Below are 22,795 nucleotides of genomic sequence, written 5' to 3'. Positions count from 1 at the left end.
GGTGCTTTTGAAAACACTATTGGTTGGGTTTAGGGAAGGGGATATTGGTTGGTTGGTCAGTCTGTAAATCAGTCGACAACGGCCTCATAACAGCAGGCACGAATGGCACTCGCGAGAGAATTCAACTGTACCGCATGTCTTTGGACTGTGGGGGAAACCGGAGCACCCGGAGGAAACCCACATGGGAGAACATGCAAACTCTACACAGAGACGCCAACTGAGCCAAGGTTCGAACCAGCAACCTTCTTGCTGTGAGGCGACAGCACTACCTAGTGCGCCACTGCTTCGCCCCCCATGAAATTTGAGCTGTTTCATTATTAATTTGTCAACTTTAACTGCGGTTTGGCACATTCACTTTCATTCGGGCATGCCCCCCGTGACAAACGAGATATTGGATGCAATTAACTGCTGAAAGAGTTGTTAATGGAAGTTCATACCACATGCTGAATGGAAGAAAAAAAGCTCCGTGTTTCACGAGGCAGGTGTCTGTGGTCTGCACTGACTGGGTAGGTGCAAAGAGTGTCAAACAGCTGTGTGTGTGTGTGTGTGTGTGTGTGTGTGTGTGTGTGTGTGTGTGTGTGTGTGTGTGTGTGTGTGTGTGTGTGTGTGTGTGTGTGTGTGTGGACTATCCTGTGCAAAATGCGGCGAAAAGCCCTACATGACGGTAATAATTCGATTATTGTGTTTACATGTCTGTACTTTAATAATGCGACTAAAATTGGCATACTCCACACGTCTTAATTCAATTTCTCTTTAGTTTGATTATGACCTTAATCTGATTAAATTAATCAAAAATCATTGTTTACATGGTCAACTCTTAATCAGAGTATTGTCCTAATCGCATTAAAATCGAATTATTGGTGTCCATGTAAACGTATTTAATTTCACCGTTGAAGGCTGATCCACTGATGGGCAGCTTCACAAGCCCATTAATTTTCTTTTTGGGAAGCCTAACAATCTTTCAGAGGATTTGTGTTTCAAAGTTATGCATTTGTGTTTTACGTGTCCGATTTTTTTGTGTTTAAGGTTCGGTTGGTTTTGCTTATAGATGTTGTATTATTTATATAGCAGCTTTTGGGTTTTCTGTCTTGTGGGGAGGGTATGATATCGGCCAATTTTGTGTTAGTATGTTAATTTTACAGGTTATCAGTGATTCAACTGTGATCATATGAAGCTCCAAGAACATGTTTGTGCATTTGAACATCAGTTATGACCTCTGTGGGATCACTAAAATGGGGGCTCGTCCGGTATACTCTAACAATGACACAAACAATTTCCATTTCAGTAAGTGCTTTTATTATGAACTTTCATTAAATAGTTTTCACAAATATTAAGCAGCACAACTGTTTCCAACCTTATTAATGACAACAATAAAATAGTTTGTCAAAAAAAGTAAATGGCAGAAACATCTTCTGACACTGAAGACTGAAGGAATGACTGCTGACAGCTTTGCCATTACAGGAATAAAGTACCTTTTAAAATATATATAACAGTTATTTTACAAGGCCATACACCAATACCATTTGTAAGACTAAAAGACAGCCTCCAGATATTAAACGGAAAAATAATAACAGTGAATAATGGTTATGAATATTGCATGCATATCAAAGATTATTTAAAGTAATTTAGTTATGATTAAAAGTGGAAACCTTGATAAAAAAAATAAACATAATTCATGTATATTTTACCACCTTTAATTAAAGGAACATTATAACTTATGATCAATAAATTGTGTAATATTAAAAATGTTTGCGAAGTATTATAAACAAACCCAATAGCCTAATAATACAAACACAGAAAACAAACCTGAAAACTTGACCATGTAAATACCCTGAACACGATCCGGTATCACATCACAAAGATTTATCAATCTTCTGTATTAAAACATACCTGTTTCTCATAAAGCACACTTCCAGTTATATAAAAAGATGCAAAATTCTTAATTAAGGATTGAGTTTATTATATTTGACCTCCTCCTGTCTGATTTTGATCTTATGAATAAAGTAAACCAGCAGGATTGTTGGGATTCAGCTTGTGTTCCTCATTGTAATTGGTCAGGGTAGCTGTGAGGTCAACATGCTTTCTTTGCCAGGTTAGCCAGCGCTCTGTCATGCACTGCCTTATGCTGTAGGGCGAAGCTGGAGGGGTTCAAAATGCCAAGACCATCATCATTCACATGGCCCATCAGCACATAGTTCACTCCTGTGAAGAAAAGTCATACTGATTATTAAACATTAAAACCAGTGAAAAGATCAAAACTATGAACCTGTGACATGTTCCTAAATGCTGTACAGTAGCAGAAGATGAGTCATGAACAGATGTTTGAGGTTGAACTGGTTTTTAGTGTGTTTCTTTCACCTTTTCGCAGGGCTGGACATTTACTGCATGTGGCTGTGAGTGTGGCAGATGTGCTGGGTCCTCTCTTCCTCAACTGAAGTCTGCCTGCCTTGTAGACCTTTATGACGGACACCTCCACTTGTGCACTTCCTTGAGATCCAGGGCTTAGAGATGTCACTTTACCCGTCAACACTGCAAGAGAAGCAAAGAGAGAAGAAAACTGCAATTCCAAAACAAAAGTAATCAACAAAACATTTCATTCATTTTCTTTTTAGCTTAATCGCTTTATTAATTCCACAGGGGAATGAACCGGCAACTTATCCAACATATGTTTTGCACAGCGGATGCCCTTCCAGCTGCAACCCATCACTGGGAAACATCCATACACACTCATTCACAGTCACTCACATACACTACGGCCAATTTTGCCTAATCAATTCACTTGTATGTGCGTATGTCTTTAGATTGTGTTGGAAACTGGAGCACTCAGAGGAAACCCACACGAAAACGGGGAACAAAACATTTTTATTTCATAAATATTTATAATTGTTAAATGTTAAAGTCATTATTAAAATATTAAGTAATCATCATTATACAATTATTATTGCAATTATAAGTGTAGCTTTTTAAATTAGTTTTATTACATTCATTTCAGGTACATTATCAATGCTATACAGTATTTAATTAAAATATCTTATTAAATAGAAATTAAATATTAAAGTAATTCTTATTATTATTAGTTTCGATTCTTGACAGGCACATTAGCTGTTTGTTGTGCGCACTGCTCTAATAATTACTCTGTCGTTACACTGTCATTACTGTTCGAACAGCTGCCTGCACTAAAAGCCTCCGATTGAGTGTCTAGAGAAAAGGCCGTGGGGTTCATGACAGTGACAGGCAATCAGGGGGGAAATGAAGTAGACACAAATAGCAGAATGAAAGGAGCATAAATGAAGCAACTCACCAAAATGACTAGGGCAGAAGCGGGTCACCATCGTGCCTATTCTCTTGCATGGTAGGGAGCACAGAGGATTGCCTGCTGAGGCTGGGATGAAAATAATCGAACATAAAGTAAGAGAGAAAAGGATAAATTATATACATTTAGTCCAGCACACATTTGAGAAAAATACAATTATGCAATATAGTCACACATATAATAAGGTTCTATCATCATTTTAAATGCTAAAATCAAGAAAAATGTACAAATTTAATAATCTATAGGAGTTAGATAGGAACAGGTTGAGTAACCTGATGAGGGGGCAGACAAGATAATCGGTTTTAACCAAACTGGCCCAATGATAATTTACTATAATTATGTTTTAAAGAGAGCTCAGGGTATGCACCCTGAATCACCCATTGTACTCTGTGTTTCAGATGCACCTAAAATGATGTATTGTATGTTGTGTGGAAATATCTTGTTAATCTGTACATGGAACTTCGCCTGTGTTACAGCCAGAAGTGGAAAAAGTACAAAAATTAAAGTAAAAGTACCACTATGCTTGCCTAAAAATGTAGTGCAAGTAGAGTAAAAGTATCTGTTGTAAATATTACTCAAAATATCAGTAAAAAGTAGCCCTTTCTAAAGTACTCAAGAGTAGTGAGTATTACCCTGTAAAAAGCTAATGCATTTACATGTAATTTGTGGATGTGCATTTTGTAGTGCATCTAGTTATTGCCCAGCGGGCACACAACGTCATAAGACGTTAATATTAGGTTAGATTTAGGTTGTGATGTCAGGTGACCAAAATTCACTGTCTAACCAGTGTCCAAGGACAATGTTATTTTGATGACCAATAACAACATCAGATGATTGAGCTGGGGCTCGAATCAGCGACCTACCTGCTGTGAGGCGACAGTGCTACCCACTGCGCCACTCCAACACCTGGCTTAATTATCATTCTTTACAATAACATTGCTTTAATAGGAGTAAACACTTCCCATTTAAGTATAGTTAACTGGTGATCTGGTTTTTAAAATGTATGTATACAGCTTTATTTAGCTTGTTTTGACACATTATTTCAAATTTGTGGCTAAGAAATAATTATTTATTTATTTTTGGTGTGGCCAGAGAAAAAAATTACGTTCTTAATGTTGAGCTCTGAAAAGTCTTGTAAAATAAAAACTAATAGCAGTGAAACCATATGAAAGCACAACCCAATTGCTCATGCACACTGAGCAAGGTCGCAACACAATAAAGTTAAATGAATGAGGAGGCATGTGGACACAAAATCTAAATCAAGTCATTTTTCTTCATCAAGCACTTCTCATGTGATTTTACCATGCCAAAGTCAAAATTTGCATGTAAAAATATTTTCCCAACAAATGAAAAGTGGCTAGTAAAAATGGTGAGAGGCTAATAATGTTGGAAAACTACTAGCCACAGTGGCTGGTGATTGAAAAGATTAATGTCAAGCCCTGATCATACTGTTGTGCTAGCCTTAAAGGGTGCCAAAAAAGCAGTAGTGTATGGTTCACTATTTTGGTACCTTTGACTGTAGAAACAGACATGCAGTTAAAGTCAGAATCATTTGCCCCTCTTTGAATTTTGTTTTCTTTTTAAAATATTTTCCAAATGATGTTTAATAGACCAAGAATTTTTTTACAGTATGTCTGATATTTTTTCTTCTGTAGATAGTCTTTTTTTGTTTTATTTTGGCTAGAATAAAAGCAGTTTTTAATTTTTTAAACACCATTTTAAGGACAAAATTATAAACCCCTTTATAAGCTAATTTTTTTTCGATAATCTACATAACAAACCATCATTATACAATAACTTGCCTAATTACCCTAACCTGTCTAGTTAACCTAATTAACCTAGTTATTATAAATGAGTTATTAAAACTACTACGTTTAGAAATGTGTAGAAACAATCTTCTCTCCCTTAAACAGAAATTGGAGAAAAAAATAATAATTCTGACTTAAACTGTAAATGTGTACTATACTTATACTATAACCTTACTGCTCAGTGGGAATGGACCATAACTTACAGTTGTTTTAAGAGTAACGCTTCCTACACTGTAGACAAAAGACTGCCTTCATTTTTTTCAACCCAAGCTCATTCTAGAAACGTAGCCCCACGGACGTTTCTGGAGACCGCGATTTACGTGGCCGCAGGTACGTAAGGCCGCGTTTAGTTTTTTTCGAGCGAACGCTGCCGGGCGGTGTGGCGGCGCTCCGTCCTCCTCTTTGCGCTCGCCGGCCGATGGCTCTCCTGGAGTATAGGGCTTTCCCGATGTAACCAGTTTGTCCGCTTAGCTCACAGCGTTGCGTCGGCGGAGCAGAGGCCCCGGAGGAGGAGGAGCCGGCCGCGGGGACGACTGCCGACCGGGATCGAGTCCGGGGAATAGCGGTTCCGGAAATCAGGTAAGATGAAAAACCGAAACTTTAAGATCCGAAAACGCGGTCGAAATCGAAGACGAGGGCTTTTGCTTTTTTTTTTCTGGACGGCTTTTGCGAACCGTCGCTCGTGTTTAGGGAAGGAGAAGGAGGAGGAAGAGGAGGGCGGCCGAGTCAGCCGATCCGGCGGCTTTTCGCGCGAGAACGGCGCGGGCGTGAACGGCGCACGCTCCCGAGAGGCGCCCGAGACGCAAAAAAGCGCGCACAGCGGCCTCTCGCGGATCCGCGAAAACAAAAAACGCTCGAATACGTACCTCCTGGGACGTAAATCGCGGTCCGCAGAAACGTCCGCGGGGCTACGTTTCCACAATGAGCCCGGGTTGATTTTTTTAGTTGAATCACATGTGCTTTTTTTATTCAACTCAACTTAAATAAGTGAAACTGACTAAAAGTATTACGTTAAGTTTTGCATAGCTAAAACAAATTTAGCTGAAACTTGATTAATGTAATAAAGTTAACGTAAAAAAACTTTTTAATGACTTTTTGTCATATAATTTTTACCATATTTTAACATGATATAAAAATAATCCTTCAACGAATAATCCTTTAACGTTAATTGTGCACTTTGTCTGATTCATTCATTCATTCATTTTCTTGTCGGCTTAGTCCCTTTATTAATATGGGGTCGCCACAGCGAAATGAACCCCCAACTTATCCAGCACGTTTTTACGCAGCAGATGCCCTTCCAGCCACAACCCATCTCTGGCAAATTTGTCTGATTATTAGGGCTAGAAATATACAAACTAGGACAAAATTAGTTTAATCATACGTTAAATATGTTACGTTAATTTAATAAAAAGACAAGTCAAAAACTTGAGTTAGTTGATCTAAATAGGTCTTATTTTAGCTTACCTGTTCTTGATGTTGTTCTGTTGCCAGGTTTTGAGATGGTCTTTGCTGTTGGTTTGACTCCAGGCTTTACTTCTTGCTTTGCTGTTGTACTTGTTGGTTTTGGTTGAGGTCTAATGGCGGGTTTAGGTGTAGGCTTCGTCGCCGGCTTTGCTGTCACTTTCACCGCAGGTTTTGGTGTGATTTTTGACCCAGATCTTCTTGTAGGTGGAGTAGGTCTGACAGGTTTAGGTTTGGCTGCAGGATTGGATCTGGTTTTAGGTGTTGGTCGTGGTGGTACAGGTTTAAATGGTCTTGATGGAGGTTTTGGTGTTGGCTTTGGTTTCACTCTCTGTGGTGGGGCTGTGGGTTTAGTTGGGGAAGTGTTGACCCGTGGCCCATGTACTGTGTCCAAGTCAGCGGTGGGTGTGCGGGAGCCACGGGGAACACTCCTATAGTGAGCCATGAAGCCTGCAGCCGTCACACTCAGATCTGATACAAAGTGCACCAGCAGCTCATTTCCATTGGTCACAACCGCACTGCCAGACATATCAAGAGCTTTATTAAAACACTGAACAGCACATAGCGTATACAGATATGCAAAATTTTTAAATAGGTATAAATGGGAACTACTTTCAATCCCATTGTGCCAAGATCTAGATGTTTTGAATGGGTAGTTGGTTAAATACCTGAAAATAGTTTAGTGGTTTATAACATACAGTAAACTATCATATTTTTAAATCAAGGTTTTTAATTGTTATTAGGCATGGGCTATAACATTCTGACAGTATGATAACCTTGGATAAAAATGTCACGTTTTCACAATTTCACAATAGCACGGTATTATGATAACTACTCTAAAATATGTTTCTTTAAATGTCTGTGGGAAAAACAGCAACTTTTCTGTGAATATAAAGTAAGCCACTGCACTCTGCATTCAGGTCTATAGCATGTGTAGCAGAGGCCAGCTAGTAAAGTGCTATGCAGGCAAGCCTCACTCTGACTACTAAAGGTGCTTTAGATCCTGGAGGACATGGCCTTTAGCCTCCTTGGTAGAGCAACCGACTCCCATACAGAAAGTTGCCAGTTTGATCTCAGCTCAGAGTGGTTTGGGTGGTGTAGGACTGGTGGGGTTACATTGGTGCCGTGACCCAGAGTGAGGTATAAGAGGGTGAGTGTAAAGAAGGCCATCTAGTGAAGTGCTGATCAGATAAACCTCACTCCTCTGACCTCAAAAGGTGCTCTATCAACAGACACTTGAGGCTATGGTCTTTAGCCTCCTTGTTAGAGGAACCAACTCCTATGTGGAAAGTCGCCGGTTAAATCCCAGTTCAGAGCGGGTTGGGTGGTGTGGGATCTGCGGGGTTACACATGCTTGGATGTTGGTGTACAATTGATTTGTTTTTTAAATGTTTGCTAAATTGTGTCACTAAAATGCAAGCAATAGTTACTTCAATGTTATTTTTTCAGTTAGCGCTATTTGACAACACCTTTTCATTTCATAACTTTAAACATCGATTTTGTTCCATATATATATATATATATATATATATATATATATATATATATATATATATATATATATATATATATATATATATATATATATATATAGCATTAAGGGTTTGAAATCCTCACAAAAGAGCATAGCCTTGTTATTTAGTTTCAATTTAATTTTACACATCTCAATACTGCTACACTGTGTATTTGTCTGAAAAACATGACATTATCTAGCTTTTTCTAGAAACCAAATAGCATTTTACTGTGATCTTCCCTTATAAAGAAAGAACACATAACTATGCGGCCACCGAAGGGTGCCCAATTTTTGCATAAGACTGTACCTTGTAGTCTGCACTTTTACAGCAGTTTAATTCAATGGATGTTCATCCCTGATATAACAAAAGGGCAGTACAAGGGTTAATCAACATACTTTATATATATATAACAGTCAGCACTATATACTGTATGGGGTTTTAAATATGTTTAAACTAATCAACATCACTCATTTTCTCCATACACATGTATGAAGTGTAGATTGATGTTATGTAATTGTAATTATGTTATGTAAATGTAACTGATAGCAGTTTAACACAAATCTTATTTTTAAAACAAAAAAGGGATATGATTTTTGCTTGGCACAAATTATTTTATGCTTATTAAGAGGTAAATTGTTTATATCATTTTTAAAATAGCTATTTCAATTTTTGTTGTAAGCGTTTACAGTATGAAAAAGGTGAAACGGCAAGGGACACCAATAGGGATCCCACCTAAGGCACCAAAATGATTAGAATTGGGCTTGCAGTTAACAAATAAGGCTACCAACTACTCAATTTTGAAATTATATAAAATTATCTGTTCCTACCTTTATTATCATATATTGGCATTATTGTGACATCTAGTGGTGCGGATGCAGCATCATGCAGAGCAGTAGTTTTGTACTTGCTGTCTCTTACAGTAGTAATTTAAATTAAAGTAAATATATTTTGCATATTTTTTCCATTTTAATGGCAAAACAAAAGTGTACCCTTTAAAGTTGCTTCTTAACATGATCAGCCTTTCAATAAAGTACAACGATCGTATTTGAAAACGTATGACTTTGTAATGAGAAAAGTATTTCTTAATTGGGAAGCACATTCTTCTACTAAGCTTCCCTTAGGACGACTGACCTTGCTGAAAACAACAACATCCTTTTCCTGTGTAGATAAATTACGAAGTACCCTGTCCTTTGAAAGATATTTGAAGGACTTATTCGATGTGCTGGTGTATAAACAGATTTTAAAGAGACTCACTCTGGAACTGTATCACCACAGAATTTGCCAATGCGTCGGGAGTCATCGGTTTCTCCTCCGTTGAACAGGGCCACATAGTCATAACGACAGTATGTGTCTAACTCCAGGTCCAGCTTCTCAAACTTAACCTCAATCACCTGGCGATGTGTACACACACACACACACACACACACACACACACACTTTGATATGTAGTTATGCAAGTAAAAAGGCTAATTTTCTAAACCAGGTATAAAGGCTCTTTCATGAACATTTCATGCCTCTCTCGCTTGCTCTCACTCTCTACACAGTTTTTCTGAATGAAGTCTTTCATATAGTCATATGTACACTGTTGGCTGTCATCATAAACACGTACACACTGACTTTCACATTCATCCACATACATAGCATAGAAGCTCACAGCAGTATATGTCTAGTAAATAAATATAAATTAAATTAATTCTCTGACTTTATAGTTGCTAAAGACTCAACAGATTGCGAGCAGATGAAGGGAAAAAGAGCTGTGAATTGATCTTTGCGGGCTGACCATGTTGGACTCCACTGATATGTGCCAGGAGCAGCTGATGCCTGCTGGGTAATCAGATTCTGGCCAGTTGGGTGTCTTCACTGAACCCTGAGGTTTCGTCAGTCTGCCACCACAAAACTGATGCTCTGTAGGAAAGGGTTTTGGGGGGGGGGGGGGGGGAGTATTATCACAATAAAAACACAGAATAAAGAATAAAGATTTCCTGCCGTGTGTAAAATTATCATGCAAATATGACATTCAAATCCTCTATGTTTGATAATAAAATGAGCTAAATATAATAATTGTGGGCAGCTTGGTGGCTTAGTGGTTGGCTCTGTCGCATCACAGCAAGATGGTCGCTGGTTTGAGCCCCGGCTGGGTCAGTTGGCATTTCTGTGTGGAGTTTGCATGTTCTCCTCATGTTTGCGTGGGTTTCTTCTGGGTGTTCCGGTTTCTCCCTAAGTCCAAAGACATGCACTATAGGTGAATTGAATAAACTACATTTTTAGCGCGTGTGTAAATGAGTGTGTATGGGTGTTTCCCAGTTCTAGGTTTCGGCTGGAAGGGCATTCAATGTGTAAAACATATGCTGGATAAGTTGGCGGTTCATTGCAATGATGTCACCAGTGGGCACCCAAGTGAGACACATGGAAATTAGGTCAGCCAGATCTAGATACGTTTTGTTGCCCATTCTCAATAGGAAAGTAGCCAGGCAACATTGTTTTGCAAGATTGCTTAAAAGTTGCCCCATGTATAATCAGCATTATAGCTCATGGACTGTTAAAGAGACCCTATTGTGTTTTTTTTTTTTATGAGCTTCCATGCAGTGTGTAACAGCACTAAGTGAATCAAAACATCCAGCTGAGGTTTAAATCTGAAAGTGCGTCGTGTTTAAAACTAACAATTCTTTAACGAAATAGTCAACTCAAAGTCTAATAAATGAATAGTGTTTGGTTCGAATCTTTTGCTTGAACGCGTCAACATCAACACAGTACATCACCAAATATGTAGAACTGGATCTGGTAAAACATGAATGCGCCTTTCCCTTCAGACACTAGCTAAGCGCAGGCTAGTGGCGGATTTAGGCATGGGCAATATGGACGATCGCCCAGGGTGGCATCTTGCTAGGGGCAGCACAGGGAGACGATGGAAAAAAAAAGGTGCCTCAGTAAAAGCTTTGAGATACGATTTACTTTATACAATGGAGAGTAGAGTAGTTAGAGTAGTTCAGAGTAGTTATCCCAGAATAAAGAGGCAATTCACATTTGGGGTCTTTTGCACTCACAAGTTTGTTATTCTCTATGTGCAATTGAAACAAAGCTGGTAAAGGCAAACTGATGCATGCACACAGAAAACCATTCCCGCACTCCCCACAACTCTGCTCCCAGTGTGAAAACCGGTTGGCTATATGCAGCACCACTTATGGCTGTGAAACCAGAGTAACCGGAGTAACTTTTATGCAGAGGTGTCGGTACGCATCGAGTTTTTAAGTCGACAAAACTAAAATTAAAATATAATTAGGATCTTTTTTGACTAAGCATGGTTATGAAGCACAAAGGAGGGATAATGAGTTAGGGTGGTTAAAAATTTTCGCCATGAGTCGAGTCTAAGACAACCGATAATTACATAAAACATATATTTTTTTATTCTATAGTATTGTCATTAATATTCATGCAAAATGATCTTAGCATGTAACTTAGCCAGTTACATTTAGAATTGATTTATGTTATTTATTTAAAATAATAATTGTATAATAATTTTATTTATTTGTAATAAAGTATATTTATAAGATATATATAAAAAACACACACATAAACGGTTAACGTTCATTTTTCACATTACCACATATAGCCAACCTAATGCTGCGTTTGTTCCTGTTTGTTCCTGAAAGTAGCAGCATAGACTATTATGTATAGGCTTTTGTCAGTAACTGTTACAGTTCATATGGACCAAACCCCCATAACCAAACTATGACCTTTCATAATGCAAAACATTGTTTCTTTAAATAGTTGTGATCAAAAATTTCTATAGGTGAAATTCTGTGAGGCCTTTCCTGTAAAAAATGTAATCGCAAAAAGTCAGGATAAATATATTTGTTTTTTGTAACTTATTTTAATAAGTCAATCAGATTTCAACAAACTTTTTTGTGAGATATACAAAGTCATTCATTTGTTTTCCTTCAGCTTAGTCCCTTTATTCATCAGGGGTTGCCACAGTGAAATGAACCGCCAACTTATCCAGCATATGTTTTACACAGCGGATGCCCTCCCAGCTGCAACCCAGTACTGGGAAACACCCATAGACTCTCGCATTCACACTCATACACTACGACTAATTTACATAGAGCGCATGTCATTGAACTGTGGAGCACCCAGAGGAAACTCACGCCAACATGAGGAGAACATGCAAACTTCACGAAGAAAGACCAACTGGCCCAGTCAAGGATCGAACCAGAAACCTTCTTGCTGTGAGGTGACTCAGCCACTCTGCTGCATAATTGGACTCAGTTAAAATATTTAAGGCACCACGATTTTTTTTACAGTGAACCATCACATCAAAAAGCTGATAACTTGATAACAGTTGGTACAGTCTATTAGCTATTTTAGTGTGGATTGATATTAAAGGCAAAGCGTAAAGTCAGCTTACCATCAACATGTGGTTTGCCTCCACTAAAATACGCCAGGAATCCTCTTCCTCCTGTGCTACTGTCAGATGCCATCTCCAGCATCATGGTGTTAGAGGTGGAGATCAGGGCTCCGGGTCTGAATGTACCACAGAAGCGGCCCAGTTTCTGCACTGTGTATGAGTGTCCATTATAGACATCCACATAGTCATAGCGGCAGGTGGGATCTGCCTCTAGATCGAAGATCCTGAACTGGAGCATTACAACATGACCTTCTGGAACCTGATGGGAGTGGAGATTGGATGAAAATGTGATAAATAGTAGATAAGAGAAACTGAAAACTGAAGGTGATGGACTCACTGTGATGTACCAGGTGCATTTGGAGTTTGCTTTATAGTGAGAGGGAAACCCCTCACTGGCCACAAACCCTGAGTCGGTCACCAGATGTCCACCACACAGGAATACGGGCCTAGAGAGCAGGAGAGAGAAATGAAAGGAAAATACGGTTTAAGTCAAAATTATTGATCTTCCTGTTATTGTTAACATTTTTTCCCAAATGTTGTTGAACATACACAGAAAAAATATATATTTCTTTAAATTTGTTGCATACAATTTATATGGGTTGGATTTAAACAAATTAAATTCAGTAATTCAACTTAATTCATTTGTTTAAATTCAGTCTAAATTAATTGTTTACAACCACTTAACTTAAAAGAAATGAGCAAATCCAAGGAATCACTTTTGAATCATTTTTTCAGCATGGCAAGGAATTTTTAACACTATGTCTGATCATATTTTTTTTTTTGGAGAATGTCTTATTTGTTTTATTTTGGCTAGAATGAAAGCAGTTTTTAAAAAATTTAAAGCCATTTTAAAGTTAATATTATTAGCCACTTTAAGCTATATTGTTTATCAGTTGTCTACAGAACAAACCACTGTTATACAATGACTTGTCTAATTAACCTAGTTGAGCCTTTAAATGTCACTTTAAGCTGTATAGAAGTGTCTTAAAAAATATCTAGTCAAATATTATTTACTGTCATCATGTCAAAGATTTAAAATAAATCAGTTATTAGAAATGAGTTATTAAAACTATTATGTTTAGAAATGTGTTGAAAAAAATCTTCTCTCCGTAAACAGAAAATGAGGAAAAAATAAACAGCGGGGCTAATAATTCAGCGAGGCTAATAGTTCTGACTTCAATTGAATGTGAAGATTTTAAAATACACTTATTATATTGTTTACAATGTTTCACATTTTTTTCATATGTATCCATGTTTAAAAAGAGACTTTTACAGATATCCCACTTTTACCGGAAGTTCCAGAAGTCTCCTGCATATTCAACTGAGACTGCACTTGTGAAAGTTTTTAACGATATTTTATTAATTGGTGATGCCTGAGATTGTGCTGTGTCTTATCTTTTCAGTCGCAGTTTTAAAGTCACCATTGGTGAACATTCATCTGAGGCAGCCTTTTTGTCATGTGGTGTTCCCCAGGTATCTATTTTAGCCCCTATTCTTTTTTCCTTATATATGCTTCCCCTGGGTTCTATTTTCAGAAAACAAGGCCTGTCTTTCCACTGTTATGGAGATGACACTCAAATTTACCTGCTTTAAAATCGAGTTCAAGTGGATTGGAGACTCTTATGTCTTGCCTGCCGGATGTGAAAGCCTGGTTGTCTTGAACTTTCTAGATTTTAATGAGAGTAAAACTGAAATGATTGTGTTCGGCCTGTCAAATTCTTCTAGGACACCACCAGTAGATCTTGGTGAATTGGGTTTTTCTGTGAAGCTATGTTTAAAAAATCTGGGTGTTATCTTTGATGATGGCTTGAGATTTGATAAACACATTAACTCTGTTGTAAAATCCTACTTTTTTCAGCTTCGACTTTTAAAAATTGTCAACCTATTTTATCTAGAAAAAATGTGAAAAAAAATTTTATTATTTCATTACTTCTAGATTGGACTACTGTAATGCGCTATATTTTGGGATCATTCAGACAACTCTATCCCACCTATGGTTAGTTCAAAATGCTGCTCCAAGGCTTTTAACTGGTACCAAAAAATATGACCACATCACACCAGTTTTGCGCTCTTTGCACTGGTTACATGCGCACTTTCGTGTCACTTTTAAAATTCATCTCCTGGGTTTTTTTAATCACTAAATAGCCTGGCTCCTTCCTACCTGTCAGACCTGTTGACTGAACATCAGCCTGGTCAGTCTCTTCAGGCATCTAACCAGAGACTATTATACATTCTAAGATCGAGGCTGAAATGCAGGGATGACCGGGCTTTCGTAGTAGCTGGTCCTACCTTGTGAAATGCTTTGCCCCTCTGTATAAGGTCTATATCATCTCTGTCTGTTTTTAAATCTTTGTTGAAAACTGACCTTTTTGATTTAGCATTTTATCAGTGAGATTTGTTTGCTTTTAGCTATAATAACTATTAGTGAGAACTGTTTGTATTAGGTATAATTTTATACTTGTTCTTTGTGATTTGTATTGTTCAGCACATTGGTCAACCTTTGGTTGAGTATAATAGTGCTACATAAATAAAATTGACATTGAAATAAATAAATAAATTGACATAATAGCTCTAAATACAATAATCATGGAATATGTTTCTTGTAAGGGGCCGTTCACATGTCCTCTAAATTATGTGGAAAACCTGAGGTGCCCTGCTCCCTCCACTAATTTCAGGGCACTCAGGATCTTGTACTCCTGTGACATCTGCTGTTGCTAAGAAACAATCAGTCACCAAGGAGCCACCACTGTTATTACAGCTCAGCTATAAGAACTATTTAGAGAGAAAGAAAGAAAAGTGCTGCAGTGTTTGGGTGTTCTGTATTGGCCCAAGGTAATAACTGAAATGTGTATATCCAAAGGGTGAAGCTGACTGGTTGGTTCTTGTCACATGACACAGTTTGCTTGCAGCCTGGAAAAAGTGTATGTGCCTCACTGCATGTGTTTTAGCACCACATTTCTTTCTATTAAAGCTCATGTGCCACATGTCTACATTTAAAATAAAGAACTTGAGCATGCAAAAGACACAATGTGTGAACACTTCCTAACACATTAACAAAACTATAAAAATCACCACATCAATAAATAGCTGACATCAGCCACTGCACCATGAAGGCTCTTTTCTTTATTTGACATACATAACTTACATAAATATTGGTACTTCGACAGAATTCTAACATTTCTGGCTCTATACACCAACACAATAGATTTGAAGGTGAACAGTGTATGAACTACAACAGTTTGCATATGTGCCTCCCACTTGTTAAGGAACCAAAAGTAATTGGACAATTGGCAGGCTGTTCCACAGCCAGGTGTGTGTTATTCCTTCATTATCCCAATTACAATGAGCAGCAGATAAAAGGTCAAGAGTTCATTTCAAGTGTGCTATTTGTATTTGGAATCTGTTACTGTCAACTCTCAAGATGAGATCCAAAAGCTGTCACTATCAGTCAAGCAAGCCATCATTAAGCTGAAAAAACCATCAGAAAGATTGCAAAAACATTGCAAAACAACTATTGTGTAGGTGTACAGAGCCAAAAAGGTTAGAATTTTGTCGATGTTCAAATCTTTATGGACCTAACTGTTTATGCAAATGTTTTGTTGTAATTTAGATTTTACACTAAAGTGTGATTATACACAAGTAAAATAAAATAATTGTATTTTAATTTAAAAAAATAAAACTACAGTAACAAACGGTGTCTTAAATGTTTGACTAAACATTAAGCAGTATTTTAAGTTGTTTAACCTTTTTGATGCATACGATCACACTGGTGTGATCAATAGAGTGTATGATCAAACCGGTTTGATTAGGAAGTTCAGTGTGTCTCTTGATCAGCTGCTAAATCTAAATCTGCTTTTCCATGATGGCTGGTGGTGTGCCATCTGTCATAAACTAAACATTTTGTGTGTTTTCAAAAAAAAAAAGTTTATATTAGGCTTAGTTTTTGTTTTTTTCTTTCACCAGTCAGTGCTTCTTCTCAACATGATGCTGAAATGACAAATCATCTTCAGTGTTTGATGATGAAAGTAGATGCTAGCCATGTTTCCAGCTTAACGTAAAGCAAATATTTTCAAAGTTCGCAAAAAAAGTTTAAATCCCAATTGTGTTAAATTCATTTGCATCAACTAGAGTGTCTGACTGTAGTATTGGTAACTTAGTGAACAACAGTAAACAAGGCAAGCATAATGGAGACACATTATTCACATAGGTGTAATGTTGGCTAAAGTACGTTAGAGTTTATTCGGCAAATGCGTATGCAAATGCATATTCAAAAGCGGACTTTTATTTGAAAGTTGACATTTCTATTAAGGACTTTTACATTCACATTAACATTTTTTACATAACATTTTACATACAGTTTAACAGACGTTTATTGACATTTTCTGTATAATTTGAAACATTACATGAATTTATATTATATCATGTATTTATATTTTGAACTGTCTCCAAAATAAATAACGAAAAAATAGAAGCCACTCGCGGCATCAACAGAGCTGTAAAGTGACCGCTCTTTTCCCCGGTCTCATACACACATACAGGCATCTAACGCACACGTATCATGCACAAACACATATCGACAACAACCTTTACTGGCTATTGTGTCTTTAACATGGTGTAAAGATTATTATGCGTTATTGAAACATCAAAGAGGATGTAGCAAAGAAAAGTAACTTATAAATCAATTATAAGTCACTTATAAATTGGCCTTGGTTGGCCCTGGCTTGCTCGCTTTAGTCGTGATAGTGAAAACGCAGCTATTGTGTGAATATTTTTAACTTGAAATAGCCTCCTGTTAAAGATTTTTGTGTTTATCCTTGCTACAGGCAAAAAAAAATAATAAATAAAACCCCCCTTCAAGTTAATAGCACTTTCATTGAAACCAAATCTAAGATGTATCGGAATAGGTACTCGGTATCGGTATCGACTCGCACACAAAAGAAAATGCTTGTACTCGTATCTGTTTGTAATAAAGTGGAATCAGTTAATTTCTAAAAAATAATATTGTAAAATATCTGCTAAAGAAATTGTGTGTGTGTGTGTGTGTGTGTGTGTGTGTGTGTGTGTGTGTGTGTATATATATATATATATATATATATATATATATATATATATATATATATATATATATATATATGTGTGTGTGTGTGTGTGTGTGTGTGTGTGTGTGCGCGTGTGCGCGTGTGTGTGTGTGTGTGTGTGTATGTGTGTGTGTGTGTGTATATAAGGCAAACTGTTTACTAAACCTGTAGTTTTTTAATTGATTAAAATATTAGTCAAATGAAATAATTACTCAGCCATTCAAAAGTGTGGGTTCAGTAAGATTTTTCATATGAACTATTATATGTTAATTACTGCTCATTTTTAATTAGTCAAGTGATTCATTTGATAAATCACATCCAAAATAAAAGTTTGTGTCTATATATATATACTGACTGCTAAATATTTTTGCTGAAAAACATTTTGTTTTCTTTTCTGTAAAGCTGCTGCTTAATCCAGCATATGTTGTGCGAATCCTTTATTTACTTTCGTCAGTTGGTTATTTTTAGATCCTGCTCCCACATTTTGAGTTAGTGCTTCTTTTCAAGAGTTTTAATTCTCCTAGTTCTGACATATAGAGGGAAACACACACAAACCACAGCCAACAAAACAAGCTCAGATGTGAGGTTACAGAGAGTTTTTTATAATGGTTTTCTCGCAGTTTGGTTGGTTAATCAGCACACTGTAGGTCACATACAGGATGGAGTGAATGCTGAAATTCATTTAATATTAAAAAACAAAGATGAAATCGCACAATACCATAACGTTGTTGTTTTATTTGCATAATAACTGCTGCTATTATTGGCCAAATGAACAATAATGCACACATTTACAACAGTAAGATTAAGAAACAGATGTGTATTTTTGTAAACTCTAAGGGCCAAACAACAAAAAATAAGGTCAAGAATCTTAGTGTGATTCTGGAGTCAGATCTGAGTTTTAGTAATGTCAAAGCAGTAACTAAATCAGCTAACTATCATCTCAAAAATATTGCAAGAATTAGATGCTTTGTTTCAAGTGAGGATGTTCATGCTTTTATCAGCAGCAGGGTGGATTACTGTAACGGCCTCCTCACTGGCCTTCCCGAAAAGACAGTCAGAGACTTGCAGCTCATCCAGAATGCTGCAGCCAGGATTCTGACCAGAACCAGGCAATCAGAGCACATCACACCTGTCCTCAGGTCTTTAAACTGGCTACCAGTTACATTCAGAATAGATTTTAAAGTGTAACTACTTGTCTATAAATCACTAAATGGCCTGGGACCTCTATACATTACAGATATGCTCACTGAAAACAAACCTAACAGATCACTCAGATCTTTAGTATCAAATATATTTTAAAAATTCCAAGAGTTTAGTCAAAGCAGGGTGAATCGGCTTTCAGCTAATTCATCCCTCGCTGCTGGAATCAGCTTCCAGAAATGATCAGATGTGCTCCAACATTAGGCACATTCAAATCAAGACTGAAAACACATCTGCTTAGCTGTGCCTTTAATGAATGAGCACTGTGCTATGTCCGACAGATTACACTAGTATGTCTTTCTTTTCTTCACTCTTTATAACCTGTTTTAACACATTTGAAGCAGTTTTTAATCACTTTTATCATAATTTTTTACTTATGCTTGTCTCCTTTATTCCTGTTTATGTAAAGAACATTGAATGGCACTGTGTATGAAATGTGCTATAAAAATAACTTGCCTTGCCTTGCCTTGTGGCTGAAATACATTGTGTTGTTCAGCTCAAGCTTTGCAAATGTAAGACTCACCAACAAGACCATCTAAGACACTGTTGATTCTGTAAAACAAGCCTGTGCTTGAAGGCCATCAGAATTTTGATATTGAGTATTCTTTTTGCATTATATAACATCACGTCATATACTAGATATTTCTGGTGCTGTGTGATGGTGTGGCATAAAACAGGCACATACATTTCCTGAGAAATTAATAATAACAAAATACCCTTTAATAGTTGCAGTTACACAATCCAACTTCGAAATTAAATATAGACTGTAAAACCCGATAAGTAAAGTTAACTCGAATTGTTTAAGGAAACAGATTGTGGCAAACCATTTAAGATTTGGTTTGAGTACTGAAAAATACAATGTAAAAATCCTGGTTGCCTTAAAATTTTAAGCTAAATCAAATTAAATTTCCATTGAACTAATATTATGTTAAACTGACTTAAAACAGCTTGCATAACTTATAAAATTAAGTTAGAGCATGATTAACCTAGTTTAATAAGTTACAATGAACTAAAAACATATGCTGTCATGACTAAGTAATTACATAATTGTTTACAGTGTATATGACTATGACTTTATATACAGTCACATATATTATTTGTGTTGTCCAACATTTGTATTATAAACTTTAGCATTTTAAGTTCAGTCAAATCACTATAAGTTGAACAAATTAAGTCCAAGCAACTATATAGCTATTCAAATATCACTTCCAGTTTTTTGGAGTTAACACAAAATAATAATAATTTAAATAGTAATAATAATGAAAATAATTATTTCATTATTTAACTCATTCGCTTCGAATTCAGCTTAATAAAATCTGTTCACAAGTTATGAAAACTATTTTCCTTTGAGTCGAAGTAACCTTTTAATAAATAATAAGTTAAACTAGCTCATTTCATTTTTGTTTTACAGTGTATATAATGTTTATGGTTTATTAGGACAGTCAAGGTAGAACTACCTGAAAATCTAGATTCTGAGAAGGTTATTGAAAAGTGTTTAGGGGGAAAAATGTAAATCCTGAGAAAAATCACCTATAATTTTGTCTGTGAAGTTTTTAGCAATCCATATTACTAATCAAAATTTGGGTTTTGAAATGCAAATGCAAATTAACAAAATATCTTCATGGAAACATGATCTTTACTTAATATTCTGAAGATTTCTTTGTAATTAAAAACAAACAATAATTTTGCCTCATGTAATTTTTGCTCTTGCCAAAAAATATACCCGTGCAACATTACATTAAGCATATTTATTTTAAAAGTGAATGAATGCATACATGTAATGGTGGTGTTATTAAAAATAAGTATGATATGAAGTTTCTTTTTTAAAGAACAAATAAATGTAGTTATTGTATTTTAGTAATAATGTAAAAAACATTTGTAACAATATATATTAATATGTTATTTTGGTAACATTTAAACACACATATTTCCTGGTAATACAATTATTAATCCTACTATATATTCCATTATGTGTTATTATATTTATACTAAATAGTGAATAAATAAACAAGTTAGCATGAATTAACACCTCAAATAATATTTCATATTAACTTATGTAATTACCTAATAACAACAACAAATGAAAAGTTTAGATGCAAAAACCTCTAAATGCCGCTTGATATTTTCTTCTAAAATCAGCATCTTTCACCAACTCTTGTTTGTAGGCTCAGTAGTTATACTTTTATAATGATGAATAAGTTCTTTTCATTGCCTTTAAAGTGAAATAACTGAACATGAACATGCATGGGAGGCTGAGAAAAAGGCTCATTTTAGGAGAAAATTTCTGATGGCATTTAGAGGTTTTTGCATCTGACCTCTTCAAATGGAACCTTGTGTAAAGTTTTTTTTTTTATTTTTTTTTTAAGCATCTGAAAGAGGGATTTGCATTATGTTGTGCAGATGTAACAGTAAACAAAAACACAGTTACTTTGTATAATTTAAAATCTGATGCCATTTTAGATTCCTAACTCTGTCTTCCTGAAGTCAGCTAAGAGAAAAACAACTGCAACAACAACCAATAATCAGGCTAAAAAGAACTTATTTAGACATGGAAAAATACAATCATTAAATCTGACCAGCACTTTTCTGGACATTAAGTGTTTCCAGTCTAATTGTGGGTCACAGAGAAACACAGCAATCAATGTTTCCCCTAACTCTATTCAAGCTTTTTCTTTTTTATTTGCAGACCCTGTCCTGCTACAGAAGATGATCACATCTCCTGCTGAATGCCTGCTTTCACACAGACACACACACACACGAATGCCAAAACACACATACAGAAACTCGCAGATTTACCTTGTGAAGTTGGTCTGGCTTTGTCCATGCACCCATCCTAACCCCAAAAACAGAAGTCCCAGATGGCAGACGCGCACAGCAGCCCACATCCTTCAGCTCGCGGAGGCACAGAGAGCCAGCCTGACCCGACTGGGAAGCAGGAGCCGGACGAGTTCAGGGGGTGGAGACCGACAGGAGGAGCACTGGTGCACAAATCAGGGTAAGACTGAAGAGTTATGTGTCCCAGATGCCCCTGCTGTCAGATAAACAGTTCAAATCGAATAAAAACCTACAAACCACAGTCCACATCTCTTTGTTTCAGATGTGCATACTCAGGATGTTGTATTTTTAGGGTGAACTATCACTGTAAAATATGATTTATTGTATTTACTCAATTTTTTTTAACCCTTGCGCACTGTTTAAATTGACTAGCCTTTTGTTATGTTCAGAATGAAAACATCCATTGCATTAAACTGCTGTAAAAATGCAGCAGATCACAGTTTTTCCCAATTGTTTACACACATTTTCTGAAAGCATGTCTCATATTGTCAGAACTCTACACACAAAACACACACACACACACATTGGGCATAACTCTTCAATTCTTCTGCAAAATGAAACTCTACATTCAAAACAATGTGGTTTCTTCTCAAAATGGTATTTTGTTTTCAAATGACACACACAAGCCATTACATGCATGAATGGACATTTATAAGAACAGTTGAACACTGATGTGCTTAATGTGAAACACTTCATCTCCATTCATCATAATGACTTACTGTAAGCCTTTATTTTGTTTAGTGTTACACTTGCTACAGATAGTACAGACCTACAGAAGTGCACTGTAAAATATTTCAGAATATTGTTTTTATACAAAACACACAAATAACAAATATATTTACTGTATTTTCCCCACGAAAACAGTGTACAAAGTGTTCATGCCACACATAACATGGTCTACATATGCCATCAGCAGATTTACAGAATACAGTTACAGTAAAAAAAACAAACAAACAAAAAACAAACAAAAAACAAACAAAAAAACTGCTATACTGCATCCTCTTTTCTGTTTTGGTCTGGCTAAGCAGCAGGGGAAATGTCACCTTGCATGGCGAATCCAGCCATGAAAAGAATCAACTGCTATAGCTTGAAGAAGGGGTATACGTGTGTGTGGATTTCAGTCACTTTTCATCTTCAGGCAGAAAAAAAAAATCATCAATAGGTTTTAGGAATGGAGAATA

The 22,795-nt window shown here is 36.4% G+C and overlaps 1 protein-coding gene and 1 long non-coding RNA gene across 5 annotated transcripts in view; one reads left to right on the top strand and one right to left on the bottom strand.

The window, feature by feature from the left end:
• LOC147843190 (uncharacterized) overlaps positions 1-21,855 on the top strand; it is a 50,876-nt gene extending 29,021 nt beyond the window's left edge. For all 3 annotated transcript variants that reach the window (XR_015496224.1, XR_015496225.1, XR_015496226.1), the window contains 2 exons: positions 2,369-2,576; positions 21,466-21,855. This is a non-coding gene — a long non-coding RNA (uncharacterized LOC147843190). The remainder of the gene's footprint in view (positions 1-2,368; positions 2,577-21,465) is intronic.
• On the bottom strand, positions 1,274-21,810 carry pcolceb (procollagen C-endopeptidase enhancer b). Of its 2 annotated transcripts, none has more exons than XM_087260036.1 (9): positions 21,576-21,810; positions 12,839-12,947; positions 12,502-12,760; positions 9,877-10,001; positions 9,351-9,487; positions 6,586-7,100; positions 3,302-3,376; positions 2,359-2,529; positions 1,274-2,202 (listed from the first exon to the last, which is right to left on the bottom strand). In XM_087260036.1, exons 1-9 carry the CDS (start codon positions 21,662-21,664, stop codon positions 2,072-2,074), a joined length of 1,611 nt encoding a protein of 536 aa, XP_087116162.1. In that variant the 5' UTR covers positions 21,665-21,810; the 3' UTR covers positions 1,274-2,071.
• Positions 21,856-22,795: the final 940 nt, after the last annotated feature.

Source organism: Danio rerio, chromosome 7 (assembly GCF_052040795.2).
Source record: "Danio rerio strain M-AB ecotype USA chromosome 7, GRCz13ab, whole genome shotgun sequence".
NCBI classification, from domain to species: Eukaryota; Metazoa; Chordata; class Actinopteri; order Cypriniformes; family Danionidae; genus Danio; species Danio rerio.
This window is presented reverse-complemented; position numbering and strand designations above follow the sequence as displayed.